General features: G+C 41.6%; 1 protein-coding gene across 3 annotated transcripts; it reads right to left on the reverse strand.

Moving 5' to 3' along the window:
* Nucleotides 1–429: 429 nt before the first annotated feature.
* itih6 (inter-alpha-trypsin inhibitor heavy chain family member 6) lies at nucleotides 430–19,415 on the reverse strand. Of its 3 annotated transcripts, none has more exons than XM_061058074.1 (17): nucleotides 19,101–19,415; nucleotides 17,755–17,790; nucleotides 16,503–16,657; nucleotides 13,174–13,284; nucleotides 12,784–13,031; nucleotides 11,709–11,878; nucleotides 11,254–11,370; nucleotides 10,949–11,120; nucleotides 9,254–10,870; nucleotides 6,993–7,019; nucleotides 6,805–6,822; nucleotides 6,656–6,703; nucleotides 5,933–5,962; nucleotides 5,555–5,602; nucleotides 4,928–5,041; nucleotides 3,169–3,552; nucleotides 430–1,880 (listed from the first exon to the last, which is right to left on the reverse strand). In XM_061058074.1, exons 1-17 carry the CDS (start codon nucleotides 19,212–19,214, stop codon nucleotides 1,627–1,629), a joined length of 3,663 nt encoding a protein of 1,220 aa, XP_060914057.1. In that variant the 5' UTR covers nucleotides 19,215–19,415; the 3' UTR covers nucleotides 430–1,626. The 3 variants fall into 3 exon arrangements, with proteins under 3 accessions (XP_060914057.1, XP_060914058.1, XP_060914059.1); XM_061058076.1 differs by having other exon boundaries at nucleotides 1,868–2,006; XM_061058075.1 differs by lacking the exon at nucleotides 17,755–17,790.
* Between the last annotated feature and the right edge of the window lie 115 nt (nucleotides 19,416–19,530).

Here is a 19,530-nt window from a genome sequence, read left to right on the forward strand (position 1 = left end):
TGTGCGGCGCTGCAGATGTGACTGAATACTTTAGCAGGGATGTTGTGTCTACCCTCTGAGGCGTCTCCTCACATCTCTGCACTGCACACTCGCTCCAACAGCCAGATTGATCTGTGGCTCGTCACACATCAACAACAAACTGATGATTAGACGCTCTGATCGTTTGGAAGCAGATCCATTTCACTTTATCCACAAAGACAAATCCCTGAAGCGAAGTCATCCTGTGTGTTAGGGGTGTTTATGTGTCTTTTATTGTTATGCTCTTATTTATTTAAATTTCACTGCCGTGTCGTGGAAAGGTTTATGTCAAACGCTGAATATGCTACGCTTTATGTTCTGATGATAAAACACGTTTAAAAAAGTGATGCACACCGGGGTTTATTTGTTTTTCTTTGTTTTTTTTTTGTTGCCGTGTCATCATTTTGTTCATCTTCTTCTGTGATCATACCGGTGCTGCATCACCGTTTAATATGATTATTAGCATTCCTAAGAAACAGGTTTTGATGGAAGGAAAGCAGCATTAGCAGCCAGTCGGACACCGAGCTGAATCTGAATCTCGACAGCTGTGTACTCACTCCAGTTTTCACACTGTGCGTCTTCAACATTGTGTGTGTGCTCCTCATTCTGGAAACATGATATCTGATCAAAAACTGGAATACCGTTTACTCTTTGAACATAGGTATATTTGAAGCCCTCCCTCCCCCTGCCCCTTCTCAGCATCAGATACTGTACGCTCTTTTTTATTTTTATTTATTGAAAACAAAAGCCTCATGTGTGGTCGTACTGTTTTAATTTTCCATCCAGTTCGGGCCTTTTGGAAACCACTATTATTGACAATATCCCTTGAATTTGACAAAAAGAAATAGGCTGAGTAGTAGAAAACTTACTGTCCTTGTTTGATCACTAGTATGTGAACAATGCCTAATGTCTTGTGTAACAAATAAAGTGAATTAAACTATGAATGAAATGATAGAAAAATAAAAAGCACATGGCAAACCTGGAAGGATTCGACTTTTTGTTTTTCCTTTTTTTCGACTATATCCAGGCGAGTGACCTTTTGTTGAAAGATATCTATACATACGTACAATAATATTTTATATACACGTGTACTAAAAAAAATACAACTTACAGAATGATACAGGTTGAATAATTATATGTGGAGTAGAAGAATCTGGCTGAAGAGTCAGTCCAGGATGAAAAAATAAGAAAAGTCTGATAAATATCGCTGAAGTTTGATGTGTGCGTTTTGTTTTCTACTGCAGAACAAACAGACATTTGTGGTTGCCATGCAACCAGCAGAACACTGCTTCTGTGTTACACATAAAAAAACAACACAGAGCTTGAATTCAATTCAGATTGAATGATGTGGAACAGCAGCATCATTCAGTCTGTCACTATAACTTTTAAAATAAAAGTCCTCTTTAATCCTTTAAATGCAGATCTGTCTCTGATGCGTCCTCTTTGGTAACCACACCTCTGTTTCCCTCCTGACAGAATATAATAAGCAGAAAGTCATTGAGAGCCACTGTTTGGTCATCCTTTGTCCATTTGAAGCCGCCATGTTAACCGCTGCGACCTGAGCCGTGCAGCTCACATGCAGCCGGGCGGCGCTGCCCCCGTCTAGAGTTACACATGATCCACCACGTAGCTCTCGTACGGATGACCCAGGAGTCTCTCCACCTCTCCTTTGGGAACAACCCAACACCTGCCCGTGTGGCGTTTACGCACCGAGTCTTTCAGCGACTTGTCCTGCAAAGTGACCGCCGTGTGCTCGGATCCCCACCTCAGGATCCCCCGGGCTAATGTGGCAGCTTTGTGAGCGGCTCCGTCCTGGTGATCCGTCACTGCAGTTACAGTGATGTCAGCGTGCTGAAACTGACCTGAGTGTGCAGAAAGAGGACGACAGTTTACAACACAGGGGTACTTACCAGCAGAATGTGTCCTGAATGCTACTTTTTACTTTACACACTGTTTAAACCAGGAGGTCACCAGGGCCCGTCCTAATCCTGCAGCCGACTGAATTAGTAGATGTTCAGTTACACTTCAAGAAATCATTTTTTTAAGATTCAAAGAGGAAAAAGTATCCCAACATTTCTAAAAAAATAAAAAATAAGGAGATAGAAAAAACTAAATTGAAAGCGTGACTTTGTTCTTCTTTTCCTTCACATTTATTTAGTGACCTTTTGGAGGGGGTCAAACCTCAGATTGGGAAACAGCGTTCTGCCTTTCACTAAAATAAACAGCTGTATTTATACTGTAGATTTAACCGTTTGTTAAGCGGTCAAAGCAGCTTCACCTCAACCAACTATTATATAAAATAATCAATAAAAAGTTTCCATTGATCATCAGTAGTAATTCAGGAATCCAGTCATGTCATAAAAAACACATAAACGATACGTAGGCCACATGTCGGCCCTAGAGATTTGAAAGTGCTTATAAAATGCAGAAACACAAAAGGTTTTAGAGTCCACATGTTAGTGAATGTATTCAAATGAAGACATTAATCAATGTGTGCAAATGTGCTTATATATGAACACAAAAAATGTAAGGTATTTAAAAGGGACAGGACAAAAGACTGGGTTTGAATTTGAAAAAGATCGTGCAGAAAATTCAAAAATGTGTGAAAATTTTCAAGGGGAGACCCCCATTTGATGATGCCAACAATAAAACTGGTAGCTATTTAACTATTTAATGGTATTAACTACAGACTATGTGGCATTAACAAACAGGTTGTTGATTTAAAAGAAATAACTTGTCGGCCCAGTATTTTTGCATTTAAACATTTAATAAAGTGTCTTCTGCATGCATGTGGTTGGGGGTAGGTGGGTGGGATTTTTCTTTAGCCTTTGCCCATCACAGTGCACGACGCTGTGAGGTAAATAGTTGTAATAGTAATACATATTTAGCCGTATGTATATTTCTGCAGAAACTTTAGCTTCTTTTAGTAGCATCATTTCTGTAAATTAACTCATCAAATCTTGAGTTTCCCTCAGGAGCCATAAAGTTTCTTTCTACCTACCTGTCTGTCTGTCTGCCTGTCTGTCTGTCTGCCTGTCTGTCTCTTTATATGTCTCTCTGTCTCTCCCCCAAGTTAGAGTACTCACACATTGTGTAGGATTTGAATAAAGGTAAACAAAGTTTCAATGAGATCTGACGGTTAAAACATACCGAGTAATCCTTGAGTTGAAGCAGACAGCCCTCGCCCGTTTGTGATGTAAAAACCCAGGTGAGCCATCTGCAGGTAGCTGGGGTGTTTGTATTGGTGGAACAGGACCAGGAAGCGCACATCCCTGCCCAGCTCGATCCAGCAGCTCCGGTGGTTGTCCACGGTAACCGTCACGCCCTGCCTCGTCACCGATCCCTGCTGACTGACGGGGAGGATGTCCCGCCCTTCTCCTTCCACCACGACGGCGTCCAGCGAGAGGGTGATCATGATGTCACCTGACCCGCCTGTGGCCGAGGAAACGGTGAGCCGGTCGAAATATGTCCTGGCTCTGTCCTCTGCACCGTGTTTGGAGGGAGCGCCCATCAGGTGTCCATCAACAATGATCCCTTCAGGAGAATGGGGAACACATTTTTATTTTTAATAAAACATCACTTCTTACTTTTAATCAACGTTTATAAAACATTTTGATGAAACATAATTTAGAGATAGGAAGGTATAACTTAAATCACACTAACAGCTGTCTGGTAAAATATAATAAACATAATAACAATGATTTACATAAACGCCTGTGTCTAAGGTGTGTATACTATGGAAGCCCATTTCCACCAGTTAAAAAAAATTAAATAATAAAGTCTAAATCTTATCTCATTATTCTGACTTTATTATCTCATAATTAATTATTTTCATTTTTATTTTTCTAACTGGCGGAAATGGTCTTCCTTAGTATACAGAAGAGATTTGAATTGATGAAAATAAGTAAAGGGAGTTAAGAAAAGGTCACATCATGAATGCTGATAGAGAGGACAACAAGTTTGGGACTTTTGAATAATTGATCACTTTGCTTTAGATGTGTTGGAAACCAACCACCCGAGCTGCCCGCTTCATGGAGTGCATGAAGTAACCACTAGGCTGCCGACGCCCTTAATTTAAACTTTTTTTCAACAGACTCGTATACCCTTGGTTGGTTACACAAAATGGAAACATACAGATAAATGTACATAATACAAAGTATCTGGCCTGCGATCACATAGCAGAAAGAGTGCAGAAAAAATGTTTAACCTTTGTTTGGGGAGAGTCCAGTTTAGGAACTAGTCGTCTGACTGAAAAATAAATGTACCCAAAAAATATAATCTATTGTTGTTTATGACTCTTAACTAACAGTATTGCTTGTTGTTTACACTTATGTGTGTGTGTGGACATTTACATTTTTTAAATGTGGTTTTATTATTCCTGAATAAGCACAAAAAAGATTATTTTGAAAAAAGAAGTGCATTCCCCTCGTAGAAAACAATATCACACTCGTGGTTGTGCTGTTGTACTGAATATAATACACCAGTGCTTCCCAAAGTGTGCGCCGCGGCCCCCTGGTGGGCCGTGTGGGTACTGCAGGTGGGCCGTGAAAAGCCCTCCACCAATTTTAAAAATAAAAGAAATATCACAATAATGATGATTCACCATGAGTCAACCCTTTAAGTGATTAGTAAGACCTGTCAGGACTATTCATGGACATAATGTTTAGTAAACGTTTGTGTCTATCTTGCCATAATATCAAGTTGTAATGTCCAATAATTTAACCCTTACTGAAAGTTATAGATGTAGTCATAAACATATTTTGATAACGGGCCCCGGAGTAATTTTGTACTTTTGCAGTTTTAAGTTTGGGAAAGGCTGTAATAGACCATCACACAACTCCCTCTGCTATGATCTCAAGAGTCAGTTTAAACATTTAACTGAAATGAGAGATGTAATAAATTAGCATACCTCTGTCCGGGTCCTCCAACAGTCTGAGCACATCGTCAGCGCTGCCGTCTACTGTGAAGCAAAGGTTCTGATGCAGCTTGGGCAGCTGGACCACGAAATGAGGATCTCCATCGACTGCAGTGAACAACAACGAGCATTAATATAGGAACACTGTATACAACAACGAGCATTAATATAGGAACACTGTACACAACAATGAGCATTAATACAGGAACACTGTATACAACAACGAGCATTAATACAGGAACACTGTACACAACAATGAGCATTAATACAGGAACACTGTATACAACAACGAGCATTAATATAGGAACACTGTATACAACAACGAGCATTAATATAGGAACACTGTATACAACAATGAGCATTAATATAGGAACACTGTATACAACAACGAGCATTAATATAGGAACACTGTATACAACAACGAGCATTAATATAGGAACACTGTATACAACAACGAGCATTAATATAGGAACACTGTACACAACAACGAGCATTAATACAGGAACACTGTATACAACAACGAGCATTAATATAGGAACACTGTATACAACAATGAGCATTAATACAGGAACACTGCAGACAACATTCAGATGATTGTGATGGGGTTATTACAAAACAAACCTGATGAGGAGAAGACCCGCACAGTACTCAAACTGGAGGAGGAGGATTCTGAAAAACACAAAGTATTTGAATATTGGACAGAACCCGTCTTTTTATTTATTTATTTTTTATTTAGAATCACACATTCACAGACATTTGTACATATTGTTCATGTGTGGTTAGACAATAGAGTGATTCCTCTTTTCACATTTTTTGTAAGTTTATACAAAAACAAAATAAATCAAATAGAAAAAAAAAAAGATCAATAAATAAAACAGAACAAATCAAATAAAAAAACTAATTGTCGAACCCGTCTTTTTAAAGAACTATAAACCAATGACAGCAACTCTACAATATGCTAAGACATGTAGCTGTAAATAACACTCGTCAGATACTTACCAAATGATCCGGTGTCTGCAGTATCATCCCCTAAAAATAAACATTAGAAATTAAAAACACACATTTAAGTCAGACATCTCACATTCGTAGCGTTTTTTTGTGCTTTTTGTGCATTTATTGGAGGGATATAGGACAGATGAAAGAGTTGGAAATCAGATAGAGAGAGACAGAGAGTGGGGAATGACATGCAGGAAAGTAGCCACAGGTCGGATTTGAACCCAAGCCGTCCGCTTGTAGGACCACAGCCTCTGTACCACTGCGCCACCAGCACCCCTGTATCGTTTAAGATATTTATTGCAGCAGAGCGCAGCTTGTGTTTGGCGTCTCGGCTCCAACCTCATCCCTCCTCACAGTTTTAAATTACAAGCAGACATTTGAGGAGCGATGGGATGATGTCTTAAACCACCCAGTCAGAGCCAAACAGGTGGATGCTGGGCTGGTGGTGGGACTGCGTTAGAGTGCAGCACTGGTGCAGGTCAGAGCTGGCGATGAAAGAGCAGAGAGAGAGAGAGAGACCGAAAATCGTGCAGCTTAAATAGACAGCTAAATGAAAGGAGGTGTCAGGTGATTGTTTAGAATGAGGCATAGCAAGCGTGAAATCAGTGCAGCTCAGGCTGACTGCCTGAACTAGCTCGCAGGCGTCGCCTCATTTGTCATGAATCTTTTATAAACTGAAAACCAGCAACAGAGCAGAGTTTTCTTAAATGAGCATTTTGTACTTACAGGAATCATAGTTGAGATCGTAGTCGTAGTCATAGGTTGCGTCATAGTCTGGGAAATGAAACAGAAAGCTATAAAAACAGTAAAAGACTAATTGAGAATTAAGATTTTACAGGGGAGTCTGTATGTGAAACACTGAAAGTGAAACTCACCTTTCACAAGGTCAAAATCTAAAAAAAAGAGGATATCATAACAAAGATTTAGAACATGTTGTATTGCAGTCATGTAGCTGATTGTCATGTTGCATGAGTTCCTAGTTATGACTGAATCAATGTAAGACAAATGAAAAAGGCAATAAAAGCTTTTATAAAGTAATCTGTGATATGAAGAGGAAATTCACCTTTTCTCTGAATGAAAGTGGAGACATCTAGTGGAGAGATGAGGAACAGTCAGTTAGAAACAAAAACACTGAAGTCTGCAACCTTTATATGAAGCCTGTGACTTTACAGGGAACCAGCAGCTACAATAAGAACATTATACAGAAGTTAACAGCAGCCAAAACAAAGTATATCAGAGAGTTCTTATCTTTTCATCTGATTTATGAAACAAATTTATTGAAACAAACAGTGCAATAATCTTGAAAATGTGTGTATATATTCCATCTGACTCTTATTTGTGTAAATATTTCTTGTACCTATTATTGAAATCTTACTTACTCTTACTTATTCTGTTTGATTAATATTTTTATTATTATATTTCTACTGCTATATTGTATATTTTGGAGCAACTGTAACGACCGAATTTCCCTCTGGGATTAATAAAGTATTTATGATTCTGATGTTGTGGAAACTGTAGAACATGTGCTTAATGGGAATCTGTTCATTTCATGTTGTTTGTGAAAAGTGTGCAGTACTGGAGTCCAAGACAAATGATCCTGTGGGGACAATAAAGCGCAATGTGTATTCTATCACCTCCCTAAAAGCTGTAGGTGTTGTTTTTTTGTCATTGTTTTTATTTATTGGTACTATTTACTATTTACTGTATTATTTAAGTTGTTGCTAGTTCTGCATTATTTCCTTGTTAATTGTTTAGCACCAATACACCAAGTCAAATTCCTTGATTGTGTAAATGTACTTGGCAATTAACCCTGATTCTGATTCTGATTCTGATTCTGATTCTGATTCTACGACACAGGTAGCAATATGTGTGCAGCACTTGAGTCAAAGTAAACTGTTTTCCCCACAGGGACAACAATGTGTATCATATCATATCGTATCATGTCACAGTGTATTGTATGATGTCACAGTGTATTGTATCATGTCACAGTGTATTGTGTCATGTCACATTGTATTGTGTCATGTCACAGTGTATTGTATCATGTCACAGTGTATTGTATGATGTCACAGTGTATTGTATCATGTCACAGTGTATTGTATCATGTCACAGTGTATTGTATCATGTCACAGTGTATTGTATCATGTCACAGTGTATTGTGTCATGTCACAGTGTATTGTGTCATGTCACAGTGTATTGTATCATGTCACAGTGTATTGTATGATGTCACAGTGTATTGTATGATGTCACAGTGTATTGTATGATGTCACAGTGTATTGTGTCATGTCACAGTGTATTGTGTCATGTCACAGTGTATTGTATCATGTCACAGTGTATTGTATCATGTCACAGTGTATTGTATCATGTCACAGTGTATTGTATCATGTCACAGTGTATTGTATGATGTCACAGTGTATTGTGTCATGTCACAGTGTATTGTGTCATGTCACAGTGTATTGTATCATGTCACAGTGTATTGTATCATGTCACAGTGTATTGTATGATGTCACAGTGTATTGTATCATGTCACAGTGTATTGTATGATGTCACAGTGTATTGTATGATGTCACAGTGTATTGTATCATGTCACAGTGTATTGTATGATGTCACAGTGTATTGTATCATGTCACAGTGTATTGTATCATGTCACAGTGTATTGTATCATGTCACAGTGTATTGTATCATGTCACAGTGTATTGTATGATGTCACAGTGTATTGTATCATGTCACAGTGTATTGTATCATGTCACAGTGTATTGTATCATGTCACAGTGTATTGTATCATGTCACAGTGTATTGTATCATGTCACAGTGTATTGTGTCATGTCACATTGTATTGTATCATGTCACAGTGTATTGTATCATGTCACAGTGTATTGTATCATGCTGTGTCATGTCATTTTGTATCACCTGTTTGACAGTATCGTCACATATTGTGTTGGGTTGTTGATTGGTGTCATTGTTTTTATTTATTAGTACTACTTTGGAAGCAGCTGGAGGTGTGCAGCACAGAAGACACATTTTCAATAAACAATGAAGTGTAACATCGTATCTTATCAAACAATATTACCAGTCATCCTTGTGGCGACACTGGTACGTTTGTCTTTTATAATATTGGTGATGTTTTTGTCTGTCTGTATGTGTTTTTATTTTGCTTGTTTTTTATGTTTTCTAATGGACTCCTGTGTCTGGCAATAAAGATGATGATGATGATGATGATGATGATGATGATGATGATGATGAATATTGTATGTAAGGTATAGTCTTGTGTGGTAAGCTATGGTATAGTATGATATGGTGTTGTGTCTTATCATATGATTCCCTTACCTAAGAGCCCTGCGGCCTCCCACGGTCTCGGTCCGTCTGTGACACCGGGCATGGGGGCGAAGGTGGCCGACACAAACGTGGCAATACTCAGGTCTGTTTCCAAGTTTGTGTTGTTGTCGTCCACAGCTGCGGGCGGTCTTGTTGTTGTGGTAGTAGAGGCGGGCGGAGTCAACAACTCGGGCGGGACGGCGGTGACTTCAGGCAGAGGAACGACCGGAGACGACGTGGTGCTGGTGTGTGTTTCTATGGAGGGCACGGTCGCTTTGACAGGACTGGGCTGTGGGGTAAGGGGTTTCCCAGTCGGGGTAGCAGGGTCAGTTCTCACTGGGCTGGTTGTGAGTGTCACCATCGGGGTGGTTATTGGGGGAGAGGTTGTTTTCAAGGGACTCGGATGGGGGGTGGAGACTTTACCAGGTGCAGGGGGCGGGGCTGTTTTGAGCGCGTCGATCAGGGAGGTGGATATCTTTCCTGCAGAAGGAGGCGGAGGAGGAGGAGGAGGAGGAGGAGGAGGAGAGGTAGATATGGATTCATTTTGGGAAGGTGTTGTCTTTTTGCCCAAGAATGGAGCTGGGGCGGTTTTAACGGTGCTGGGACTTGAGGTCGTGGTGGTTTTCCTGGACGCTGGAGTCGCCGTTTTTGCCGTAGAAGTTGAGATTTTTTTGGTTGGAGGCGGCTGAGGAGGGTGTGGCTTTGTTTTGATTGGCTTGCCAGACGAGACGGGCTTCTTTGCAGAACCGGTCCCTGAGGATTTGGCTTCAGTTTTGGCGGGAGAAGCTGTCGTCGTCGTCGTCGTGGTTGTAGCGGCAGCCGTGGCGGGTTTCGCTGTGGTCGGACTTCGAGCCGCTTCATCCTCATCGGGCTGAACGACGACTAAAGAAGTGACCGGTGTTACGAAGTTATATTTGAGGGACAGGTTGGTCGCTTTGTCCGCCAGTAGCCTTTGCGTCGCGGGGTCGGTGGCGTTCAGTTTGGCGAGTAGCAGCTCTTTGATGGTGAAATACGCCCAGAGGCGGTGCACGAAGCTGGAGATTCCCTCCGAGCCTCCCGAACACTTGAGAGAATCCGCGCTCTCGTTCCCTTCGGCGTTCAAAATCAAAACGTCGTTCTCCAGGTTTACACGTTTCTTCAAATCGGTGGCGGACATGGAGACTTTTAAATCCTTGACCCCCGGTTTGACCTTCCCGGCGACCACCAGCTCAGAGCCCTGGAAGTAGTTTGGGAACAAGGAGCGGGTGATGTCGAACGCCTGATCGTCCAGGTACGTCAGCTGGACGTCCGACAGCAAAGGGCTGGCCACTTCGTCGTAGAAGCCCTTCAGCTGCAGGGCGGCGTCCGCGTCCTCGTACACCATCCGAGCCACGCCGCGGTTATCCAGGGCCAGGCGCTTCAGGAGGAGGTAGTCGGCGTCGTCCCCGAAGGCGAGGCCGAACAGCGAGGCCGAGCCCAGGGCCCTCTTGGCGTTGCTCAGGATGGCGTCGCCGGCCGTCACCCCGATGGTCGCCTCGCCGTCGGTGAGGAAAATCACCAGAGGGACGCGGCGGGTCGAGACGCGGTCGGAGGAGGATCGAGGGTTGACGAGCTGGGCGGCGGAGAGCAACGCCGCGTTGATGTTCGTCCCTGATGCAAAAGAGAGGAACAATCAGCGTCGGAGGAGAAAGAACAAAACGTAAAGAGGACGTTAGAAGATGAACTCACATCCTTCTGCAATAATCCTCTTCACAAAGTCTTTGGCGTCTCGCACATTCTGACGCGTCGCCCGCACTGTGCGTCCTTTCTTCCAGGTGTGAACCTTGTCGGAAAAAGTGATGATGTTGAAGTGGTCTCCCTCTCTGAGGTCGGCCAAGATGGTGCCCATGGCCTGCTTGGTCTACTGACAGAAATTAGAAGAATTACTGACAGAGCTCCACATTTTAGTATTTTTTTAAATATAATTTATCAAGTTTCAGTTCCCCGGAGATGTCGTTTAAGCACAGGGACTTTATGAGGTTTGTCCACTTTACCTGTTTAATCTTGGTGCCTATCATTGAGCCACTGACATCAATGACAAATATTACATCTTTGGGAACCACAGGAAGCCCTCTGGGTGCAAAGTAATGCACAAAGTAGCCGTCATACACCTGAGAGAGAAGTGAAAACACATCATAAAGAGGGGAGGAGACAACCTTCACTGGTGACTATTTGTATAATTACAAAGATATTATTATTATTATTATTATTATTATTATTATTAATAATAATAATAATAATAATAATAATACATTTTATTTATAAGCGTTTTCAAAAACTCAAAGACACTGCACAATAGTTAAAAAACAGAAAGAACAGCACAGTAAGGACAGACTAACAGACAACACACAAATCATAAAGATAACAACAATAAAAGGTAAAACTACAGAAAACAGGAAATACATCACAATCCTACATGAAAAGCTTTTATTGATGAGATTCTCCTGACCTGGACTTCCCCCATGAGGTCTCTGAGGTCCACGTCATAGTGAACGATGAAGTCTACATTCAGACCTTTGGAGGAGACGCTGTTCTGCTGCTGTAGAGTGGGACTGTAGCGAACTCGAGCGCAGCCACCGCTACGTTCGACCTGAGTGGATGCAGGGGCGACTGCATCACCTGTGGGGGGAGCGACGCATGGATACACTCATGTTATACTGTCAAAATGGTTAAAGTCATTTCATACAGCATTTAAATTCAAGAAATCATTCTGGGTGATACATTTATTTGTGTTCTGGAAGTTAATTAGATGAGAATATTGATACCAATCCCTTGTATAAAAGAGCGATGAGGACAAAGCCTGTTTCAAGTCTTTATGCCAGATTCAGATATTTACAGAACAGACATCAGAATGGTTCCAGTCTTTATATATAACTCTCATGAAAAAAGTGAAAACTCTCATTTCCCCAGATGTTTGAACTATTCTCTTAAACGCTGATGTAAGATTTATATTCAGTTATTTTTGACCCAGAAAGTCTCTCAGGTTCCCTGGAAGTTTTTACACCTGCTGATGTTAAATCATGATGGTTCATTAAGGTAGTGTACCTTTTGTTACAGTGGAGTTTTTACTTCTTTAAAGTCTTTATATGTGATTTTTCACACTTAAATATAATATAAATCAAGTATCTCCTCTGAAAGTAACTCTGTGAGTCATGACTGTCTACAATAGGTGTAACACCCGAGTCCCACTGTCTGTGATGTTTTCAGAGTTTTCAGAGTCCTATCTTCAGTTTGTTTACATCGCCCAGACAGCCGGCTGACTCCTCCCCTCGCGTATAAAAGTTGTTTAATTGAGGGACTAGAGAAAAGAAGAATAACATACTGTACTCACTGCTTAACTGTGTTTCTAGATCACGCTCATTTCAGGTAAATTTACATGCAGTGTGAAGATACGAGCATAATAAAGATCGCTAGCATTAGCACGCTAACACAACAATGCAGCGCGAGTTGTTTTGGTTTCATGCTGGTGCTCAAGGGCGACATCTGCTGGATCAAAAAATCACATATATGATGACTCATTTGACCTTGAGCGGTGTTGGAGAGCAGCCGGCTGGTCTTGAGAGGGAGGACTTTGATGAAGCTGATGCTCGTCCTCTCCGTTATGCTGACGTCCAGGGTGAGGTTCTGCACGGGCTGACCCGGCCTCAGACCCAAACTGAGCTCGTAGCGGCCGAGTCGACGGGGCAACAACTCCTCGTAGGACAGAGAGAAGAACATCCGAGCTCCTGGCGGCACACTCACCGCCACGCGAAACTTCTCGATCTCCCTTTCTCTGGAACACCACCGAGCAAAAATGGAAGAAATAAGTCATGATTTTGGTATTATTGTTAGAAAACTTTGCATTGCATGTGAAACAAACTTGTTTATTTTGTCAAAGTTTAAGGAACATGCAGACACATTTGTCTGGGACTGACTTGGTAGCAACGAGTCCGGCTGTTTTTCCTTGCTTCTTAGCAGCATCGTAAATTTTCCTGGCGGCGGCTCTTTCCTTCACCTGGGCCACGTACACCTTGCCGTTGGAGGTGCTGATGGTGGAGAGAAAAGGGGGGGAAGAAGAAAAAGCCCTCTGTGAGACTCACAGTAGCCGGATTATATTTCAGTAACACGCCTCGGCTGCATTGAGTTATGAAGCATGATTGACTTTATTTTGCCTCAGAGTAAATCACAAAGCTGCCTCTTACATGCATCGCACTTGATTACCTGTGAGGTTCATAACCATGTGAAGGGGGGGGGGAGGGGCCGTCGTAAACAGGATTGCGTGGAAAAAAAAGCAATTTCCCTCTAAAAACAGCATTAATGAAGGGAGATCTTGCAGGGCTGATGACGCTCAGAGGAGGGAGTGCCGCTTGGTGCTACACCCAGCAAAATCCCAACCAAAACCTGAGCTCCAAAGTGTGATCCAAAAATCGCACAGTGCACTTCCTACACATCACCCTCAGCACCCCCTGCATGCAGAGTTAAGTCTTCTGCCGACAGGGCGGAGGTTCACTTATGTAAGGAGGTCGAAATCAAACAGATACCTGAGGTTGTTTGTTCCATCAGCTGTTTGGTTTTTAAATAAGCTGTAGGCATTGTTGCCTGGACACTTTTACTATGGACTGTTGGTCTTTTGTCCCTTATCTCACTCACGTCCATCATGGTGATATCTTATGTTTTTTATGTATGTATTTATGTCATTGTGCTGTTTTTCATGGATGTATTGACTCTGTGGACCTCTGTTGCAAACCAAATTGCCCCTCAGGGACAATAAAGATTTTCCTAATTCCAAATTCCAAACACTTCTGTGCCTGCTGATGTCGCATCACAAGGTGCTAGATTAAGGTCAAATCCTTTGAACAAACACATATCCAAAGGCGGAAAAAAAAAACATCAAGGGGTTACTAAAATAAACTTTTCAGGCTTGAAGCGGGAACTTGTTTGAGAAACAGAGCAGAGTAGAAAACGAGTGGAAAATGGAGGCGCTTGTATTTATATGAGCGGCTGGATGAAGGTGGGTTAAGGAATGACTGTACACACGGGTGACCTGCGTGCAGAACACAGAGTCTCTTAGTTTCACCGACATAAATGCCAAAAATCTAACACGACACATTTGCCTCAGCTCTTTTTTTCCCCCCCTTTTCTGATGATGTGCAAAAGGCCGAATAGGTTCTGAGAGGTGTGAAGGATTATGGTTGTAAAAAAAAAAACAGAGTCACACATACTTAAAACATCTTCATCCACCTCCATGTGAGCATGAATGCATACAGTAGATGTAGGCGTCAACATGTGTGTGTGTGTGTGTGTGTGTGTGTGTGTGTGTGTGTGTGTGTGTGTGTGTGTGTGTGTGTGTGTGTGTGTGTGTGTGTGCAGCGTATCTGAACTGGCCGGCTGCCTCGGTAAACTGTGCGGGAGAGAAAAAAGGGGGACTGGGCAAACTCCCGTCATTTTCTCTATTAACTTTTTCTGACTTTTCTGACATTCACAAAGCCTGGTATTCATGTGCCCTCAGGTTCCCCCCCTCCTCCTGACCTGCTTCCGCTCCCGTGTCCAGCTCCAGGCTCGGTCTCTTTGGCCCCTTGCGATGTTGACTTATTTTTGTTTTGTTTATATTTAGCATTTTTAGAAGGAGAGTGGTTAGAAACCCCTCTTCGTAATCAGATTATGCATCTTCCTCCAGACCGGAATTCTAGTTCCTTACATAATTCCTGTAAAGTTTTATTTTCTGGATTCTGCCAGTAAGCGAGGACATTACTTTGAGTTATTTTGAATCTTTAACCTTGTTACAGAAATTATATATCCACAGGCAAGAACAAACATTTCCCAACCTTTAATACTTCTGAATGAGGACGTACTCACACTATCCGTGCTTCACCCCCTAAAGTCCAGTTTGTTTGAATAGTGTGAGTCCTCCGACTCTGGCTCAAGAACAGTACACTTCCTTTGCCCTGGCATGCTTAAAAGGAGGTGTGCCTTGGCGAGGTACAGATCATGCAAGAGCACAAACACGCGGTTACACAACGTGGACAGCCTTCATTATTGAAAAATCCTGAGGTGTTTTGGCTGTTTCTGACTAAAATGACTCAAAATAAGCCACAAAGTCAGTAAATGAATGAATGAATCAATAAATGTTTTATTTGTATAGCGTCAACTCATAACAAGTGTTATCTCGATACACTTTACAAAAAGCAGGTAAAAGACCTTACTTATTGCTATGTTACAAAGACCCGGCCTATCCATCATGAGCACTTTAGCATTAACTGTCATGTTCTCTGTGTTGTTCTCCGATGTGCAGACGGGGACTCCACAGCACGTCCCTTTAATTTTTATTTATTTATATAAAGTAGAAGAAAGCAAAAGCTTATTAGGATCATAATTCATATTCAACAACTTCCTGACTTACTAACAATAAGCAGTCATTAGGAGGGTATCAGCTATAGACTTATGTAGAATAAGGTACTAATATACGCTCAGTAATGACTAATAAATAGCAAGTATGCTACGAATGAGCATGCTAATAAGCAACTAGTTAATGGTGAATACTGTGACCTTCATTTACGGTGTTTCCAAGTGAATGAATAAGAAGATAAATAGAGAAATAAAGGATGATAATATCAGGATTAAGAACAGATCAATAGAATGAGGGCAGTGAAATGAATAAATGAAAATAGGGTTTCATAAAAGGTGACATTACATAAAAGCTGGAAAAGTCTGTAAAGATGCTAACTACACTTGGAGATTTTCCCTTCATGACATCACAAAGGGCAGTAGCCCCTCCCCCAGGTGGGTGACACTCCCACAGCTAGGTGTTTGTTCTGCCCTCTGAGTCTGCCTTCTCACCGTAAATAATAGGACATGGAGCGAGAAAGCCCGAGCACACCCGAGCCCTTCCAGAGATGGGGCGTGGTCAGACACAGCTCATTTACATATTTAAAGCTACAGACACAGAAACAGCCTGTTCTGAGCAGGGCTGAAATAGAGGGGTTTATAGACATGATCAAATACAGGATCAGAGTGGATTTAGAACAAGGAACTTCACACACATGTTTTGAGGAGCTCTGAGACTTATTTAAACTGGTTGAAGAGGAGGAGAATATGTGACCTTTAAGACGCCATTGAGTCTGCACTCCTTGTTGAGAGGATTATGATAGAAGCCATTTAATAGAGATAATCGGTTTTACAGTCACGACCATCACACGTACATAAAATACTGATAAACAAAAGCAGAGGGAGGTAGCTATTTAGAGACGATGTCGACCTGACTTACATGGTGAAGTTGGATATGAAGGCAGATGAGGGGAGGTCCACCTCAAACGCAGCCTCCTTGGTGATAGGGAGCTGGTTCCATACCGAACTCTGGACTGTGGTCACCGCATAACGGGACACCACTCTGCATCGCACATGGTAGTCTGTCACCTTCAGCTGGAGACATCACAAATACATGAAAAAATAATCCATCACATAGGAGCACTGTTTCACTCAAGAGGGGGAAAAACATGTGATTGTGATGTGGATGATGCAAGATTTGTGGTTTTTCTTGTGGGCTAAAATGGACTGAGGCAACTCCTCAGATTATAACTACAATCCACTTTTAAACAGCGATGTGACCCTAACAATCAAGTCTGAGTGGAAAACACAACCATTGAAAGTCATCCAAACCGACTGTCCTACGCTGACTGGTAAGGGAAAAAAACAACTATAAACCTTTACCTCAAGTTCCTATAACCTTTACATTATTGTTCCCACACTCTGGTTTCCCCCAGCATGCATTGCCTGTAGAACGTATCCCAAACATTACAAAGCAGTCCCCTTCATGGCGTCTCCGTCGTCCTCCTGTTTACTCGAGGAGGGCCGGCGCCTGCTGAGACCGATCTGGTCAGCAGAGGCCACATGACTGCAGGACGAGGCGACCGGCACGGAGGAAGAGAGCCACATCAGCCCTCAGGCTCAACGGTATTTTGGAGAGCTGTGGTTTGTTGCTATATAAACTGGTTTACTGTTGGTTTTTCAGGGGATTTCTTCACAGTTAAAGCTGAAGCAAACAGAGGGGGAAACCACAGTGGAGATACTGAAGATAATCTGAGAAGAGTAAACGATTGTTTCCAGAGCTGTAGAGCCAGCGAAACTTAAACAAAAACAGCTATTAAATAGTTCAACAGGTAATATTTTTTTTAAAAGGCAGTCCATATTTCTGCAATAACATGAAGACACAGATCATAGAATCAAACAGGTTAAAGCTCCTGTGAAGAATTTTTAACTAGTTATGAAAAAGGCTGAAATTAATATTGATCTTCATGACATTTATTTTTTTGTTACTAAAACTCGATTTACTAATGTTGAGGACAAAATCAACAAAAAGATCAAGAGGTACCGCTTTGTCCACAGGGGGGCGACAAAGTCAACACAAACTCAAAGTTCCTCACAGGAGCTTTAAGAAATTCAGAATGTGTATTTGTTCAATCTTAAAACTAAAGTATTTTATGCAACACTTTTACAAGACAGTAACTGCACGGGCTTACCGCTGGTCTTGATGGTTTGTTTTGACGTTTTGCTCTCTGGAAAAGAAACAAGTCAACATGTCAATAAAGTGCATTATTTTGTTAATTTGTTGATAAGGACTTTTTCAGTAGTGTCGGTCATACTGCGGAGGCTTTCTATAAGACTGTTGGACGTTCTATTCTCAGCCTACAAACTCTTAGTCAGCGCTTTTTCTGCCTGTAAAAAAACGTTAAGTAGCCAATTTACATATTTATATAACTGTTTCATGACAGGCATTTTACATAAAACAGTGTCAACCAATTATTTTCCAATTCTTCTCAGCTATAGTGCTCTGCTGCATGAGCAATGTTTTCTTCTTCATAATCTCTGTATCAGTCGATAACTTGTGTACGCAGATACAGATGCATGTGTGATATCAGCCCGATACCAGCCTGTTGATACATCAGTCGATGTTTGGTTGTTTGGTTCATAAATGTTAAAGTATGACTGAAAAATCTGGATCGATCTTCCCCTAAAGACGATTTGATGTCCTTGAAAAATCTTGTTTTATCCAGAACCCAAAGACATTCAGTTTAAAGTCTGAAAGAATTAAAATAAAATATCCACATGTGAGAAGCTTTAGTTGGAAAGCTGACTTTTCTCCACCCCTATTAATTTCTCAAACCAATTACTCTCCTGATTAAATAGTTGACAACTAATTGTTGCAGCTCTCTGCAGAAGACCATTCATTCATTCCCAGTCTGTTCACATTGCCCTTCTTCTTCTATTTGAAGTTATCACCACAATCTGCCTATGCGAGGGCTGGGTCAAGATTTGGTGTCAAAATAGTCTGAATCAAAGCCATTCATGAATGAAGGGGAAGTGGAACTGGAAATAAATGCTTTCACTGTACACAGAGCCACTGAGGGCTGCACGGTTTGGTCTCAAATGTTAATTTAGCACACAAGTCACTGCTGTGTCAATACATTACCACATATCCGTGTCTTTGCCGGGAATTTCACTGAAACAAGTCACTTTAAGAGTGGAGGCCTTTATGTGGGAGATACACATTTAGGACTTTTACAAATGTTCTGCCACATTTACACGTTGTGTTGGACGTAGAAGGACTGAAAAGCTATGTGTGTTGACTTTCACACCTTGAAGGTCACAGCAGCATTTAGGCAAGTTTATTTAAAAAGCAGATTTCAGCAACAAGGCCATTCAAAGAACTCAAAGTTTACAAAATAGGTTTGCATTCTTAATATTGTTGCATTAGCTTCTTGCATAAATCGGTCCTAAAATAGCAGAAACAACGTGTGTCAGAAAGTAGCATGGATCGCAGCATCAATGGGACTGAACAGAAACAAAAATGGATTTTGTAGCCTACCTGTAAAAAAGGATTTCCTCCAGGGTTGGCTTCATGATTCCTCGATAATCCTCCTTGCACGTAAAAAGGGAAGAAAACTAGAAAGCAGCTGATCTTTAAGTTCATCATGTCCATAAGAAGTCAGCTCTCAGGCTCCAAAAGTGAGGTAAATTACCCAGAGGTCTCACGTTCTCAGCAGGTCTGAGGCGGCTCGTGCACACATACCTCACATTTTAACACAACTGACTTCTTCTCGAGGAGGGCTGTTTTCTCCTCTCCTCACGCTGGAAATTTCGCGGAGTGCTGCCACTGAGGTGCATGAGAAGTGAGAGGGATTACTGACCCCCTGCTCGACTATTTGAGGGAAACACCCCGCAACCAAAACACCTCCCTCTTCTCTTCAGGACTTCTCCTTAGAAAAAACATCTCCAGTCTGCGTTTTACTCTTTTA

Source organism: Labrus mixtus, chromosome 15 (genome assembly GCF_963584025.1).
Source record: "Labrus mixtus chromosome 15, fLabMix1.1, whole genome shotgun sequence".
Taxonomy (NCBI): domain Eukaryota; kingdom Metazoa; phylum Chordata; class Actinopteri; order Labriformes; family Labridae; genus Labrus; species Labrus mixtus.

What these genes read in the sequence shown, in the direction of transcription:
- itih6 (XM_061058074.1), bottom strand. Translation starts at nt 19,214, where the DNA reads ATGGACATGATGAACTTAAAGATCAGCTGCTTTCTAGTTTTCTTCCCT. An exon ending in ACAAACCATCAAGACCAGCG is followed by an intron (nt 16,658 to 17,754) that starts GTAAGCCCGTGC and finishes TGATGTCTCCAG; the next exon opens with CTGAAGGTGACAGACTACCA. An exon ending in GTTGGAGGACCCGGACAGAG is followed by an intron (nt 3,553 to 4,927) that starts GTATGCTAATTT and finishes ATTCTCCTGAAG; the next exon opens with GGATCATTGTTGATGGACAC.